The sequence below is a fragment of the Amphibalanus amphitrite genome, unplaced genomic scaffold (assembly GCF_019059575.1).
Source record: "Amphibalanus amphitrite isolate SeventyFive unplaced genomic scaffold, NRLGWU_Aamphi_draft 000706F_arrow, whole genome shotgun sequence".
In the NCBI taxonomy this organism is placed as follows: Eukaryota; Metazoa; Arthropoda; class Thecostraca; order Balanomorpha; family Balanidae; genus Amphibalanus; species Amphibalanus amphitrite.
In genome coordinates, this window is record NW_024882200.1 from 302,071 (window position 1) to 318,046 (window position 15,976).

General features: G+C 42.6%; 2 protein-coding genes across 2 annotated transcripts; one reads left to right on the top strand and one right to left on the bottom strand.

The window, feature by feature from the left end:
* Window positions 1–120: 120 nt before the first annotated feature.
* Window positions 121–7,314, bottom strand: LOC122364892. The gene is made up of 8 exons (XM_043335695.1): window positions 7,100–7,314; window positions 6,762–6,803; window positions 6,370–6,492; window positions 5,955–6,086; window positions 1,761–1,870; window positions 1,350–1,470; window positions 935–1,059; window positions 121–365 (listed from the first exon to the last, which is right to left on the bottom strand). The coding sequence occupies exons 2-8, from the start codon at window positions 6,801–6,803 to the stop codon at window positions 335–337; spliced, it is 684 nt and encodes a 227-aa protein (XP_043191630.1). The 5' UTR covers window positions 7,100–7,314; the 3' UTR covers window positions 121–334.
* Window positions 7,315–7,752: 438 nt separating this feature from the next.
* On the top strand, window positions 7,753–14,810 carry LOC122364899 (arylalkylamine N-acetyltransferase-like 2). Its single transcript, XM_043335701.1, has 5 exons — window positions 7,753–7,829; window positions 12,782–12,902; window positions 13,570–13,672; window positions 14,007–14,327; window positions 14,540–14,810. The coding sequence occupies exons 2-5, from the start codon at window positions 12,893–12,895 to the stop codon at window positions 14,784–14,786; spliced, it is 681 nt and encodes a 226-aa protein (XP_043191636.1). The 5' UTR covers window positions 7,753–7,829; window positions 12,782–12,892; the 3' UTR covers window positions 14,787–14,810.
* Window positions 14,811–15,976: the final 1,166 nt, after the last annotated feature.

A 15,976-nucleotide genomic window follows, 5' to 3' on the forward strand; every position in this document is an offset into this window, starting at 1 on the left:
GCCGAACAGTTTAGTTTTAGTATGCCCTATTTGTGATATCAAATCAGTTCTTCCACTATTTCATTTGATTGTTCTATGAGAAAGAACTTTAACCGAGGCAAATTGGCTGACAAAACAGAATGAAAATCATAGTTGTTTCTTGCCGTAGGTATATTTATTTTTCCACACACTCGATCGCAATGTACCACCATTCTTTGACTCAGAGGACTCTGATATTCCCATCGCACCAACGCTGACGATGCCAGAGTTGAATGGAATGGATGGCATCGGACACGGCTGTTGCTCTTTTGAAGAGCAGTAGACTGAACACACTGCACCGTCGTTCCTCTTATTTCTAGATGACTGGTAGTTTGGTGAGCACAGGCCTGCAAATGCATATTGGCATGAGTTAATGCTTACAGTAAGGAGTTGAAAACGAATAGCTTAATTGGTATTGGCAATGATATACCTACTCAGATAAGCTTCGATAACAACTGCTCAAGTTAATAAATTTACACGGTTCATTAGCTGAGATCTTAGAATGATACTTTCGCGTTGTTCGTTAATATCCAAAGTCTGACTCAGACTGTGAAAAATACGCCAACACCTCTCTTGTGGGTCTGCCAACGCAAGCGAGTTGCAGCATCGTCCCTTTCATTTATTGGATGACCATGATAAATTCCTGAATTCTCTCTCTCTCTCTCTCTCTCTCTCTCTCTCTCTCTCTCTCTCTCTCTCTCTCTCTCTCTCTCTCTCTCTCTCTCTCTCTCTCTCTCTCTCTCTCTCTCTCTCTCTCTCTCTCTCTCTCTCTCTCTCTCTCCCTCTCTCTCTCTCTCTCTCTCTCTCTTTCTCTCTCTCTCTCTCTCTCTCTCTCTCTTTTCGGTCAAATAAAGCGTGGCTTTGATCACGTGACATACAGGTCACCCCTCCGAGCCGGGATGTCTCATTGTCTTACTCGATGACGCCGGGAGGCAGGACGGAGACATCGGCACAGCCGTAGAACTCCTCCTGGGGGCCGCAGCCGTCCATCCCGGTACCGTTTGGACAGAGTCCCCAGTCGTTGCCGCCGTGGTACCGCCACTGAGGACACAGCAGACGTAGCCAGTCATTGGGGAACGGCTTTCGTTGTCTCTGTCACTGCTGTGTAAAGTGTCAATGAATGACAATGAATCAGTGTCAATGAACGACACTTGTTCCGTGTGAAGGCGATTGAGGGAGTGAAGAGAAAATACTGCAAATAAATACATAAACGCATCAGAAATTGCTGCAGGTTGAGTTTGTTGAGTTTCCTTTTTCCAAGCAATGTGCGAATATTTTCATTCCTTACATTCTGCTCCCAATATCAGTTGTTCGGTCACGTAGAAACCTACCTGGAAGACGCAGTGCTCGCACTCGAGGTCCTCGGGCAGCTGCAGGTTTACCACGAAATCGCGCACCTCATCTGTGATGTAGTATTTGGTTGAGTCCGAGCCAGCCAGCTTCAGAATGTTCCTAGAATAGTGAAAGAGCGCTTCACAAGTGTCTCGATATTATGCCGCTTTATCTAGGGTGAGTGTTTCAAACATTGCTAGTATGCATAAGCAAAAACCTGCAGGTCTGGGAAGTGAGATATTGAAGGTTTTCAAAAGAAGACTGAGCTGAATGGCACGAAAGCTTGAAGGGATAAATAATAGACGCCCTCCACCTAAAAAAGAAACAACACATAAGTTTACATAGATAACAGCATCGGTCATTGACTGTATCCAAAACCTCACGGATCCTGAGTCCTGATGAGGGCTTACTTATCCAGACACTCCTGCGTGGCCTCGGTGTCAAAGCCGGGCACTTCACAAATCTTGAATTGGAAGAAGCCCAGATGGTTTGCTGTGATGGTAACGACCACCTCAATCTCCTGTAAATATGAAGACAAAACGATCGTGATGCATGGATAGATGAGCAACCATATTGAGCATTAACGCTCGACTAACTTTTCTGTTGTCTTTTACAAGATATACATTGCAAACCAGAAATGCAAAATTACTTCCGAAATATGTGGGGCGGAGACGCAAAAATAGCAGGGTTTTCACAGAATTCGAGAGGGGTGGCAATTTTATCGAGGGCAGTGGATTTGAAATACAACGACATACGCATTGATGAATTCGGAAATTATATCATTGCAAGTGTGGTGATTAATGATCAGCTTGAAGTTATATTAGTGAATACATATGGCCCAAATATAGATGATCCCCATTTTTTTATTAACGTGTGGGATATATGCGAAAAAATGAAAGGAGAGAAAGACGTGCCATTTATTTGGGGTGGAGATTTAAATATCACTTTAAATTTTTCGATAGATGCCCTTAATTATTCCCAACAGCATAATAAAAAAGCCACTGATGCAGTAAAAAACATCATGAATCGTAGTGATTTGATCGACATTTACAGAGAAATTAAGGGCGAAAGGCAGAAGTTTACTTGGAGAGTAGGCAATCCTGTTAGAAAGTGTGCAAGATTAGACTACTTTCTTACGTCAGAATCCTTCATGCCAATGGTAACAGATGTTGATATCATTCCAGGTTATCGAAGCGATCATTCTATAATTACAATGGAACTGAACCTGACAGAGCAAAAGAGGGGGGAAGGGTTCTATAAAATGAACACATCTTTGCTAATGGATCGAAAATATGTACAATTAATAGAAAAGACAATAAGGGACACGATTTTAATTTATGCTCTTCCAGTTTATTCAGTTACTTTTGTCAGAGAAAAACCAACAGAAGTTGAGGTGATGATCAGCTGGAGTGCATTTTGGGAAGCTCTGATTCTGAACATGCGTACTGAAACGATTTCCTATTCAATTCATAGACGTAGGAAGTTAGTAGAAGAAGAGTTCAAAGTAATTAAGGAAATTCAAAGATTGGGAGATCATGAAGAAGGCGAGACGTCCGACGAAGTACAGTCAAGACTATCAGTCTGTAGGGAAAAATTAGAGGGCCTTAGGAAAATAAAAATGGAGGGTATTGTGACACGAAGCAGGGCTCGCTGGTACGAGGAAGGCGAGAAATCGACAGCATCTTGGGGTTAGAAAAAAGAAATTATGTTAATAAAAACATTGCTTGCCTGTGTGATGCAAATAATGAACGGAGAACAAAACAAACAGAAATAATGGATATATTAGTTCAACATTTTTCTGAGTTATTTACTGAACAGCCCATTGATTGCACAGAGGCGGAGAAATTTGTAGATGATCTACATATGGAACAGCTCTCACAAATACAGTTTAAGGAATTGAATAGACCGGTGACGCTTCAGGACCTTACCGATTCCTTAAAAGGAATGTCGAATAATAAGGCGCCGGGAACAGATGGATTTCCAGCAGAATTTTATAAGCTATTTTGGAAAGACTTAAAACTTTTTTTTCCATAGAATGGTAATGGAAAGCTATGAAAATGGTAGGCTACCAACGTCTTTAACTGAGGGAATTGTAACACTCATTCCAAAACCTCTGAAGCCTAAAGATGAGATAAAATCATATCGGCCGATAACGTTACTAAATTCGAGCTTTAAGATAGTTGCATCTGCAGTAGCAAATAGAATAAAAAAGGTCTTACCAGATGTTATTGGTCATGAACAAACGGGTTTTATACAGGGTAGATTTATTAGTGACAACACTAGACTTACATATGACCTTATTCATCATTTAAATAGTACAGAGAGAAGTGCTTTATTTCTTAGCTTGGACATTCAGGATGCCTTTAATTCAGTTAACTGGGACTTCATTCGCATAATGTTGAAGAAGTTAAACTTCCCTGCATTTTGTATTCGGTGGTTCGATACGCTTTCTTCAGAGGCTGCCTCATTGATTGTTTATAATGGACATATATCAAAACGGATCAAGTTAGGAAGATCATGTAGACAAGGAGACCCTCTTAGCCCATATATTTTTGTGATTGTAATGAACGCATTGCTTCAAAGAATTAAACAAAACAGAAATATTTCTGGAGTCAGAGTAGGTGATTTGGAAATCAAGATGTCTGCTTACGCGGACGATGTGATCAGTGATGTGCTATTTAGATGGTAGCGTGAATAGTTGTAGGGTTTTATTCGAAGACTTAGGAATCTTCGCTAAATACTCTGGATTAAAACCTAATATTAAGAAGACCCAGGCGTTTTGGGTAGGTAAAGATGCAGAAACAAGAGAGCCAATTTGTTCAGATTTGGCTTTAAGATGGACAAAGAAACTTCAGGTTCTGGGAATCATTTTTGCTAATGACGAGACTCAATCAGTGGAAGAGAACTATGGCAGCAAGCTAACGAGAATTAGTGCAATTATTGCCAGCTGGAATAGACGCAATTTGTCGCTGGGTGGTAAAATCATAATCATCAAGACGTTGTTACTACCGATTTTGACACATATACTTACATCACTCCCCAGTCCGCCAGAGGAGTTTATGAAAAAGTTGAAAGCGACATTATTCCAGTTCATTTGGAACGGAAAAGTTGATCGGTTGAAAAGAAGTAGTATTTATAGAGATCATTTAAAGGGAGGGTGTAATATGGTAGATGTTGACACGCACGATACCGCCCTGAAAGTTACATGGGTGAGGAGAGAAATCATGGGTAATCATGACTGGTGCAAGTTGTTTAGGCAAGAAATAGCACGATTCCAGTTTATCTGGGAGCGCAATGCAGATTCATTATTGGAAATGGGAAGAAATATGTCCAATAAATTTTGGACAGATGTTGTACGAGCAATGGCAAAATATGATCAGAGCATCATGGTGGACATAGAAGATGTTAATCGACATTCCGTGTGGTTTTCAAATCATACAAAATTTAGAAACTATGAAATAAAAGCATGGAGGCAAAAAGGAATAGTTTACATCAATGACCTATTAAGGGACAATGGAGAAATAATGTCCTTTGAGGAAGCAAAAGCTACTTATGATCTGAAAGGGACAATAATAGATTATCTAGGTCTGGTACATAGTCTGGCTGTTGAATGGAAAAACAGACAAGGCAAAGTAAAGGAAGCATATCCTATTATTCACCCAAATGTTCAAGCGATCATTAGTCAGAAAAAAGGCAGTAAGTATATTTATAACACACTTCTATATCATAAATTCAAGGGAAGTAAAAATAGTTGGGAGTTGGGTTGGGAGCAAGAGATGGGACAGATTGACTGGTTGAAAGTATATGAAGCAAATCTTAGACTAATTTCGGTTAAATATCGAACACTACAATACAAAATTTTAACGAAAACTGTGGCAACAAAACGTTTACTTTACCAAATGGGCATAACCGTATCGTATAGATGTGACAGATGTACGCAATGTATCGATACTATAATGCACAGATTCTGGTTTTGTCCATTGATCAGAGCATTTTGGAAGGACGTTGAAACATATCTGAGGAACGTAGGCTTAGTTCAAAACATGTCTTTTTTTAACTTAAAAATGATAATTCTAGGAAATGATGAATTGCTGGCTATTAATCACATCATCATCGTAGGCAAAACGATGATTGCTGGTAAATACCTACTTTCTGTTGACATTTTATTAACTATATTGAAAAGGGATATGATCACGGAAAAGCACATAGCGCTTAAAAGGGGAAAATTACGTGACCATGAAAAGAAGTGGGCAGGGTTGGTTGAAGCATTTGACCGGTCTAGCTAAAAAGGATTGTAAAAGTGTGTAGGATGCTGGGAGTCACCAGGCGATCAGTTTATTCTGTTGTTTCTCTTCTTATCTTTCCGTGTGAAACGATGTCATAAGCTGAATACAAAAAAAAACTTTTCTGTTGCTAATGTTGCACTATGAATGGAAACTCAAACTCGTTATTGCACTGACATTAGTGTTCATCAGGACAGAACGCATCGTCAATATGCCTCATCCAATATCCATGCCCATTGCCCACTAGGTACTTACAGGGCTTTGGGAAAAGATGCTATATTCTAATGGATTAGATAATGATATCAATGACCCAGCCCTTACCTGGCCGACGGTATAGTTGCTGACGATTATGCCCTTGTAGTAGGGTCCTCCGATCTCGTGAGTGCGCGGCTGAGGCTCGTCATAAGGGTCGCCGCAGATACCGCACTTTCCGCCCATGTCATGCTGTTGGTGCTGCTCGAACAGCAAAGCACAAACCATGTGAATGAAGCTAGGAACTCGACTCTAAGCCACTTCTTTTGCAATTAAGCATGACCATTAATCGCTGCTCATGCTAGGGCAAAGGGAGATCCTGTCATTTAACTTGCGTGATAAGTGGCACATACTGTCGTTTCAGTTGACTGTTGGCTGTGAGGGGTGGAACATCTTGACACCTTTGCCTCCAGTCTTTTACTGCGGGAAAGTCTATCTCACTTGGACATGAGCCAGCTTATAAGGACCTCGTCCTTTGACTCACGTCCTTTCCGCCGCAGAAGAGCTGGTTGTCGTTGTAGTCGGCCGGCGTGTTGTACCCCCATCGCCACATGGTGGCACGACATGGAGGGTCCCAGAGGCGACCGTGGCCGCTCGCCGGACCGACCTGAACGCGGGTCACAGCGGCAGAGGTCATGTGCGTGGAGTCCGGACCATGTCAGTGGCATGGCACTTTGACCCTGAATGTTAACGATGTTGAGGGTAATGAAGCGATTCTTGGAATGATTTTATCCAGTGCCAGAATATGTATTCAATAGGCGTGCTCAGTTTGTTACTGCAAATACTGCTAGAGATAACGCTGTGAGACTTTGTGATGAAGACTTTTTGACAGCGCTGTGGAGAACGCTTCACAAATGAAGCTAAGTTGCAACTTACCAAATATGATGACACCAGCAACAAACATGTAAGGACCATCATCTGAAAAACAAGATGTTCCTGTTTAAGGCCGTCAAAATGTCGTTAAATGTGGATCGTAAATACTGCAACACTGAAGCCTCACTGCAGTTAATCCACTTAAAACCTGCGATTAAGCCTGCTTCATTTTTGTAGTATCTTTTCCTATGAGAAGTATACAGAACAAAGAATAAAGAATGGAACGACATTATAAATTCAGTGGTATATTCAGTCGTGTTATCATCTGCTGTATACAGATGAGTTGACAGTCAGCCTGGACCTCCCTTTTTGTCAGTCATTCAACGGGATGTTGGGCTCACCTTTGGTGACACGGTGGTGAGCTGAAGATGCGCCCCGTGACGCTCGTGACAGCCGTGTGACGCCGCTGGCCACACCCGGCCGTCGGACCGTCACACTGCAGGTGGTCGCCCCTGATTGCAGAGATGCTGACCGCGGCAGGTGACAGTTTCCCATATGCAACGCGCTTCATGAACGCTTGCGACAGAACTTCTGACGCCTCATTGAAGGACAGATATTGAGTTTCAAGGTAGGCATGACCTTGCAGTGTATGAGAAAAGACAGTAAGATAAGATATTGCGTGCTGCATTGTCCATCTTATTTGATTTTCCTGGATCAATCAGTCTAAGATTTTCTCATATTAAAGTCATGTCGTGCCAAAATAAAGAAACGTGAAGTTGATTTAGCGCTCAATACTTGTTTGACTTTTTTATACATTTTATTAGGCGAGCAACACAACACACAATCTTCCCATAGATCGCGCATTGTTTATTCCTTCATGCATCTCAAGGTGTGTCCGACATATGTACCTGTTTTAGGCGTCGATTTCGAAGCACCTATCGTCGACCCAGCGAAATGCCCTGTATCGGTGCCAGTCGTTCAAGGGCCTCAACAAAGTCAACATGGCCTTGGAAAGAGCAGCATGTGTGACGTACAGAATGCAGATGTATACACATGGTTGTTTGCAAGGGCGGCTTCAGATATCGGCGAGACGCTGTTGAGAAGAGTCAGTACTCCGTGGGTCCACTGAGGGTAAGTTGTGAGTGGAACTCGATCTCATGGGGCTCGTGGTCCTGTTAAGAGGAGATCAGTGCATTTCTCTAAATTCTTATGACATTGCGTCACTTTATCTTTATTATAAATTTCTATAAATTTTGTGGTTTAGATGAGTTTTTTTTTAAAGAAATTGACGTTGAAATGCTTCTGTTAAAATTGTCGCTGGAATATTAAATAGAGTCGATGAAAATACTTTGTTTATGATTATTCTATGTTTGCTCTTAATGCGTCATTCCGTAAGACACTTTAGCAACCCATTTTTATCCATGCAAACTTCTTTGTGTGAAACAAACGAAAAATATCATTGTTACAGTAGGTATGTACTTCTTATAATCTAGCACAAACATGTTACCACCAGGCATTGAAAAATGTCCCGTAGATCCAAGATTTTCATAGAATAATGGCCTCAGAGCATAAATCGATCAGTTAGCCCAGAACTGGGTCTATGTTTGGTTTCCATATTTATGTTGGAATGGAAATTGTGATCCCTTATTTCTGAGAGTTATGATAATAAGCCATTTTTATGTACTTTAACTTGGACAGTAAGAACTAGGCTAATTATTTACGCTTGTACGTACATGTAGGTGAAGAGTAAATAAATTCCTTAAAAGCATAATCAATATCTCCTATGAAATATTTCTGTATTATGTAAGTACAAGGTCTCTGCTAAAACTGCCAAATATGGTTTTGTCACTTCAAACTTCAATCGTTTGATGCTTCGTTGCTTCGGCGATCCCGAAACATTTTGTAAGCTAAGGATTAATAAGTGAAATGTTTGTTTGATTTGTGTTTATAGCGTCAAATGCAGAGAAGCCACCATAAACGAAAATTTAAGGCCTAATCGCTGCTATCAAGTGAAATGAGTGTACACTACATAATATCATATATATACATGGTTTTAAACAACTCTCATGCAAATTAAAGAAAGTGAAAAGCAAATTAAACTTTATGAGACTTAACCCTCGCCCATGTAGGGGGGGGGGTTGGTGCAACCCCCCCCTGAGGTTTTTCTTAGCTACACGCCGAACCGTTTCAGATAGCCTGCTCAAATTTTCAGTACCCCATGGGGCATCCTTTGCGCAACTTTTGGTATTTTTTGTCAAGGTCATGTCAGGTCACGGAGTTATGACGTCATAAGGGGAACAACCTCCGGCCAGATTTACGCTAAATTGGAGATTGCTTCACATTGGTATAAATGCCGACTGACCTGACACACTGATGGATTGTTTAGAATCACAATTGGCTGATTTGACATTGGCACAATGTCCGTTGACAGGAATGACCTTGCAGACTTCCGATGCTCCCAACGCATCATTTTTAGAGCTATGACATCAAAATACACACCAAACGATAGAGAATTGATCAAGGATCACGATAGTGAAGGTTTCAAGTCGACATCTCTTACCGTTTTGCCGCAATCGGCCCGGAAATCTGAAAAAGTTAGATTTTTCCGAAAATTTGACCTTTGACCGGTCATAAGTAGGTCAAATGTTGACCTAGGACAAAAAATATATCACCAATCGCGAGATCTCGTTGAGAGCAATCCGTTGGTCTTTTCCGCTAAGCTCTACGACGCTCCGTTTGCAAACGCCAGGGGGGGGGTCGCACCAACCCCCCCTGCATGGGCGAAGGTGGCAAAACACCGTTTACGGGCGAGGGTTAACCCGGCAGTTGCTGGGGTATTTCGCCACCCACCGTTTGCTGGGGGGGGGGGGGGCGTTAAACGCCCCCAGCCGATAACTCGAGAACCAATAGGCGCAGCGAAACGCACGAGGCGGCAAACGAAAGAACGCGACGAGACGCTTCAGATGAGTACTTTAAAGTTGAATTTTGAGGTCACAGGTCAGGTCAAGGTCAGGTCAAACACCTGAAATCGGGCTTTCAGTAGCATGGACTTCAGGACTTCGCAATGGGCGCCTCTCGTCATAAACTCTGTCAAAACGGTGCACAATCCATCATATAAGGCCTACAAGAGTGTCAGCTCCATGCAGGGGTCAGTCAAGCATAGGTCAGGGTCAAGGTCAGGTCAACCGGGCAGGCACACATCCCCGAAAATAAAAACTGATATTCGCAGCCTGTGACACATGTTTTATGGGTAATTTGGGGCGTAGAACACGATGGTGACATTTATTTTATCATATGTGTACGTGTTTGGCTAAAAAAGTTCAATTTAAGAAATTCATGTATCATGGTCGTGAAGTAGTCACGAGAAATTGCCAAGATTCAGTTCAAGATTTTGGAAAATGCGGAACTATAATCAATAATCGAAGATAGCCATTTGATTTTCATGGTATTGGCAGTCTAATGGCGTTTACGGCATGTCTATATGTCTATTTTGTGATTTTATATGATTTTTTGAACATATGCCATTTTTGGTCGAAAACTCAGAAATCATGACGTCACTAAAACCTCGATATCTCAAAAAATTTTCGACCGATTTTTTTTAAACTTTGACACAATAAACTTCAATCAATTCCCTACAGGTACCCAAAATTTGGCGCGCCTGCGGCGCGCCGTTTTTATGCTATGGCCCGGCGAAAAAAGTGGGGGCGGTTAACGCCCCCCCCCCCAGCAACTCGCGGGTTAATTTAATATGCTCTAATATGTCGTAAAATTATGTATGTAGTCAGGATTGCATTTTAGTCAGAACTGGATGCATGCAGGTACCATAGAAACGATCTCGAAGTTGGTATTGATTTGGATTATGCTTAGGTATGCATCTCCATCCGCTCCTAAAACAAACATTCTGTGCAATAGGGTAGGGTGGGGTAATTTGAACATGTGGGGCAATTTGAACATAGTGTGAATAACACAAAATTACGGAAAATCCATAAGTGGCATGACAATAAGACCAATGAGAGAAATTATCGTAACTAAAAGGGCTATCATATGAACGGGGTTTAAAGTTTCAGGGAATGAAGATGTTGACGCACAGTGTAAAAAATCAATTTCGCAAGGATAAACGCCTAACAACACGTCATTGCAACTTCATTGCAGCGCAAAATCTTGCATTGCTAGCGCCTAATACGCAACGGCTTTTGTTGTACAATGACCTAATCAGTGCCTTCAATCCAAGAAATTTGCTTTGGAACCCTGTTTTTAAAAAATTGCAAAATAACTTTTAGCGTGGGGTAATTTGAACATAGTGTGAGAATTTCAATGAAGACAGGGATAGCTCCGAAAAAACAACGCTCCCAGTTTTTTTTTGCCAATATTTTTTACCCAAAGCAGTAGCAGATAAGTGATGCCAGTTTTAGAAAATTTACGTCTAATATCCGTCTAATGTCTGGCATTTTCGTTGATTTTCCGTCCAAAAATGTTAAAGTCAACTATTTGTCCAAATATGTCCGAAAATTATGCAGCTATCAACACTCAAAACCGTCATTTATATTGCTTATCATGTAATTTTACCAGCCGAAAAGTGTTCATTATATTGAGAGCTTAACAAGCTTTCCATTCGCCAATCAATGCTACGCACGATTACTTGATAAAAATGCTTAAGTGTGGCAGGCCATCGTCCAACGTTGTCCAGACTTCTATACCTTTGTGCAATCAATTCTGAATTGGACATTATAAAGAATCGGAACTCCGAATGTCCAGGTTCCGATTGACACCACTATAACAGATGAAGTAAGGTTTGGTAGAGTTTTATCGAACGGAGATGATAGACGTTCTGTTAATTGAAGAGAGGCGAATTCTGTCAACTGACCGGTGTGCAGCGTGCAGATATTGATACTCTGCAACTCTTATTTTTGTTGTTGTGTTGATTTTTCAAGTGATGGTAATTTTAGAATTGCTCTGCCTATTTGTGTATCGGTCAAACAACACCGGTGCTGGCGAGACTATCTTTTTCATGGCAGGTAAAGACAGTATGTTCAAATTACCCCACGGTGGGGCAATTTGAACACACCGTGACTTGGTGGAGAAGTGATGCTATGCTATTCAAGGTATGCTCGGCTCGTCCAAAAATGAGGCTTGCATGGTGAAAGCAAGTGACACATGCGCTACTGAAACAGTTTTTCTTCATGCAGGGTTGAGCTGGAATTTGGTACAACGGAGAAGACGTAAAAATATGTTCAAATTACCCCACACTACCCTATGTTACACAAAATTTTTAAACGCTTTTACTGGGAAACGCTTGTCATAAACTGCACCGCAGGGCATAATGAAAGGGAGCGAAAACAAAAGGAGAACTTTTTTTGGGAAAATTCCTAGGCCACCACCCCACAGCATCTCAAGTCACTTTTCTTGATTCGCCAGTGACTTTCTGCACCTAAAGCTACCGATGAACTTCGGTAGGTGATTTCGTCAGATAAGGCCTTCTTAGCCAGCGAGTGGGGTGCCTTGGTACGACACTGGCACTGGCACATCTTGTAAACAGATCTCTTTGTACCGGCACACCCATCAGCACTCATCACTTCGGGTGCAACGTGCCGGTACAGTTTAAACGTCACAGCGCATGGCCATGTGGTCGGTACTGGGCAACGGGTATGTTAACATTCGCTATAGTACTACGGGTCAGATACCTAATGTAGTCGAGCGTTTACTTTCGAGCATGTACCATCTTAGTTATTCTTGGATAAACACTTCATCCAATCACTATAAATAGCTGTACAGTACACGTCCAAGTGCTGTCGAATGTAAGCTATGATCTCTTGACAAGGGTCAGATAAACATCAAGCCAGACTGAACATGGCCGAGGTCGAATGCAGTATAACCTGGATGGGTACGGCGAATGGCATGTGATCCCTTGTGATCCATGTACGATTTTACTAACATGCTTTGCCAAGTTCAAGTGGCTCGGAGAGTCTGAAAGATGGGGAAATCGAGGTAATATGACGGCAACAATGCGATGAGATCACGCTATCGCGTAGCTTAGCTTGTGCATTGTGTTATACTTCTTATGGCCATTGCTTTCTTAATTGCAGGTTCCAGTAGAATATCCGGAGGATAAATAAATTCATTTGCAATATCCGCGTTGCTGTGGTCTGCAGCATCTGCTTCGTTTCGTCCTGTATTTTCTGTACAACTGATATACCATGGAGAACGGTAAGTGACGGGGGATATTCTAAACAAAAACCAAATAATACCCATAAACGTCGGCGCATAGACCTCTGTACACGGTGTACAGAGGTCTATGGTCGGCGTTATTACCAGTTTTTTATCCATAGGGCAATTTTTGATAAAATATGTTTACCAATAAAAAGGCGTCCGTCGCAATGTTAGTGCTTCATGGTAGGTAACTGAATGTTTTCACAAGTTCATATCTGATGAGGCTATCGAGTGCCGTTCAAATCTTGCCAGGCCTGTAGGACTGCTCTAGACCCTGCAATTTGGACCCTGCTCACCGTTGAGGAAAAGGGTTTTGACACTCTACGAACTCAAAAACCAAAAGTTGGCTAATTATACAAATGCAAACGGCGTACGATAGCCTCATCATCTATTTATATAATTGGGAAGAAACACATGATTACGTGTGAAGGCACGCGCGGGCGGCATCTGTGCTACTTGTTGGCTGGCCACTGACCACTGGCCACTGACCAGTGACCACTGACCACTGATCACTGGCCACCGACCATTGACCACTGACCACTGCCTACTGATAACTGACCAGTGACCAGTGCCTACTGACCAGTGACCACTGACCACTGACCAGTCCCCGTTGACGACCGATCAGGTTTGCACGGCGTCTGAGACTGACGTTTCGAGTTCACAGGCGGAGACAGCACAGCGAAGATTAAGTATTGTTCTCTCGGGGACGCCCCGCTGAAAGAAATCGAAGACTTGCTGACACATGGGTTTGCGAAGGATGCAAGCTTGTGAGTGCTTCACTTTTATACTACTTACATCGTGTAGATTACAAGCATGAGCAGTAATCGCCACGCAATTTGAGAATGTGTATCGCTCTTGAATGTGCAATACAATGCAATACAATACATGCATCAATGTTAGCCTCTGTTGTGATGCAAGACGATAATTTCAAAGCATAATTTTGGTTATGCTTTTCTTCAAATATGTTGCTCACACCATTAATCGATTCAGTATGTTTTGAGAATTATTATTTTTTTATATATACTTGCCGGTGTATAGTACCTTTTACATATACCCTTAATTGTCAGTCTAATACCAGCCGACCCCGTTGCGTGTTGCCAGTCTGGTGCTGTGTCGGAACTGCGAGGGCGGCCAGCCGGAGGACCATCGTCCCTGGGTGAAGGCGGTCATCAGCACACACGACTGGAGAGTCTCGCGAGTGGCGGTGGACGCCGCTACAGGCGCGGTGGCCGGCGTCTGCCTCTGTGACATATTCACAGCTGACCGCCCGACCCGGTCTCTCGAACCCCTGATGCAATGCGACACCGAGGCGTGCCGCCTCCTTACTAATTACCTTCACCAGATAGAGGGCGATTACGATGTGCTAAAAGCTCTGGCAGTGGACAAGGCTCTCTATTTGAGCATGGTGGCCGTGGACGAGAGGTAAGTAGCGTGTGAGGCTGTATTTCGAGCTCGTTACCTGTCTGTAGAGTCTAGAGTCTCTAAAGTATTTTGTTACTATGTTAGACATTGCACTACGACGCATTGCTTGGGTATGTGTATTTGCCGCATATTTATAGTTTTGGAGTTTAAATGTTATGACTCACTCACGCGACATATGTGCTTTTCTGAGAGATCTTACTGTAAACTTTCAGGTATCGCCGTCAGGGCATATCACTTGAACTCAGACGTCAGTGCCTTGAGCTGGGTCGTCAGCAGGGCTGCCAAGCTGTTGTCGACGTCGCTATCTCACCGTTCACACGCAAGGCTCTCACCAAGCTCGGCTTTGAGCGGGTGAAGTTCGTGCCATTCACCCAGTCGGTGCTCGCTGGAGTTGAGAAGGTCGACCTGTCGGGCTGTGGACCCGACGATGGAGCCGCTCTGATGGTTCGCCGGCTATAAAAGTGACTTCAGGGGAGCTTAAAGGCCGCCCCACACTGGACCTCGCATGCGGGTTGCGAGTTTTTATGTTTTTGGGTTTCTTTAAAATTGATAAGTGACCTGCGGAAGTTTTAACTGCGGGTTTACGTCGCAGTTAAGTACAATCTAAGCTGAGTGACCCACACTACCATCTAACAAGCGAGTCTGCATGTTTTTAGCTTGCGATCCACCTTGAATCGCATTCCAAAAGTTGATTTTGAGTCAACTTTCGATTTTCCTCGCTGCGAGGTCTGCGAGTTCTGCAAGGTTTGCGGGCTTTTTCTTTGGAGTCGAATTTTGGTTCGTTGCGCTGGTATTGCGACTACATGTAATGTTCTGAAGGTGTACCGGCTTCACTGCATTCATGGAGTTACCTAAGGGAACGGTCTAATCACTCTATGAATTAGTATTATGTCCGCAAACTCAAAACCCGCAAACTCGCAACCCGCATGCGAGGTCCAGTGTGGGGCGGCCTTTAGAGATCATCTGGAGTGAGATACATACATATTACATATAGATGCCTCTCGGGTCTAGCTTATCTTATTAGTTAATCGTAGCTGAATGAATGTATTTTAGCTTTAAATGTATGTACTGGATGCTGCCACATACTGTATTTGCGAGTTGAGGAAATGTGAAACTGAGTTTTGATGGGGCTCAAGAAAACGCGCGTCGATGTTTCGATTGTTGCTTTTTTCGCTTTCACAATTTGTAATTTTGCTAATGAGAGCTACTGAGCTAGGCTTTGATGACTGTATTTTATGCTGATGTTGCAGCTCGATTGGATGAGACGAGAGATAGGCTGGAGCTTTCTAAGATCTAAGACCTTCATTTCAATTAATTTCAGCTACAATAAAAGGCCCTATAAGGATGCCGTTTGTGATGTGGATGGCAATGCAGAAATCGAGCTCTGTGCTGCAGACCAGTTAGCTATACCCATCGAGCTAGCAGTCCTCGTTTGTGTTTTAACGAGCAAAGCCTGTTTTTGAAATTGTCTTTTAAATAAAGATGCATTCAGAAATGCCGGGAAAATTACATAAGCATGTGCTTCTAAGAAGTCATATAGTTAGTGAAGGAAGTGTGCTTATGTGCTGAACGGGTCAAAGTTAAGTGACTTCTAACTCATTTGGGGCCTCATATCCTATCCGCTCAAACAGGACGTTGATTAAACGAGC

Bases quoted from the DNA above. Each gene is read 5' to 3' on its own strand.
- LOC122364899 (XM_043335701.1), top strand. The intron at 13,673-14,006 runs GTGAGTGCTTCA...GCGTGTTGCCAG, and splicing joins TTTGCGAAGGATGCAAGCTT to TCTGGTGCTGTGTCGGAACT. The intron at 14,328-14,539 runs GTAAGTAGCGTG...GTAAACTTTCAG, and splicing joins ATGGTGGCCGTGGACGAGAG to GTATCGCCGTCAGGGCATAT.
- LOC122364892 (XM_043335695.1), bottom strand. From the start codon at position 6,803: ATGATGGTCCTTACATGTTTGTTGCTGGTGTCATCATATTTG. The intron at 6,493-6,761 runs GTAAGTTGCAAC...ACCCGCGTTCAG, and splicing joins TGCTGGTGTCATCATATTTG to GTCGGTCCGGCGAGCGGCCA. The intron at 1,871-5,954 runs GTAAGGGCTGGG...TCATATTTACAG, and splicing joins GCAACTATACCGTCGGCCAG to GAGATTGAGGTGGTCGTTAC.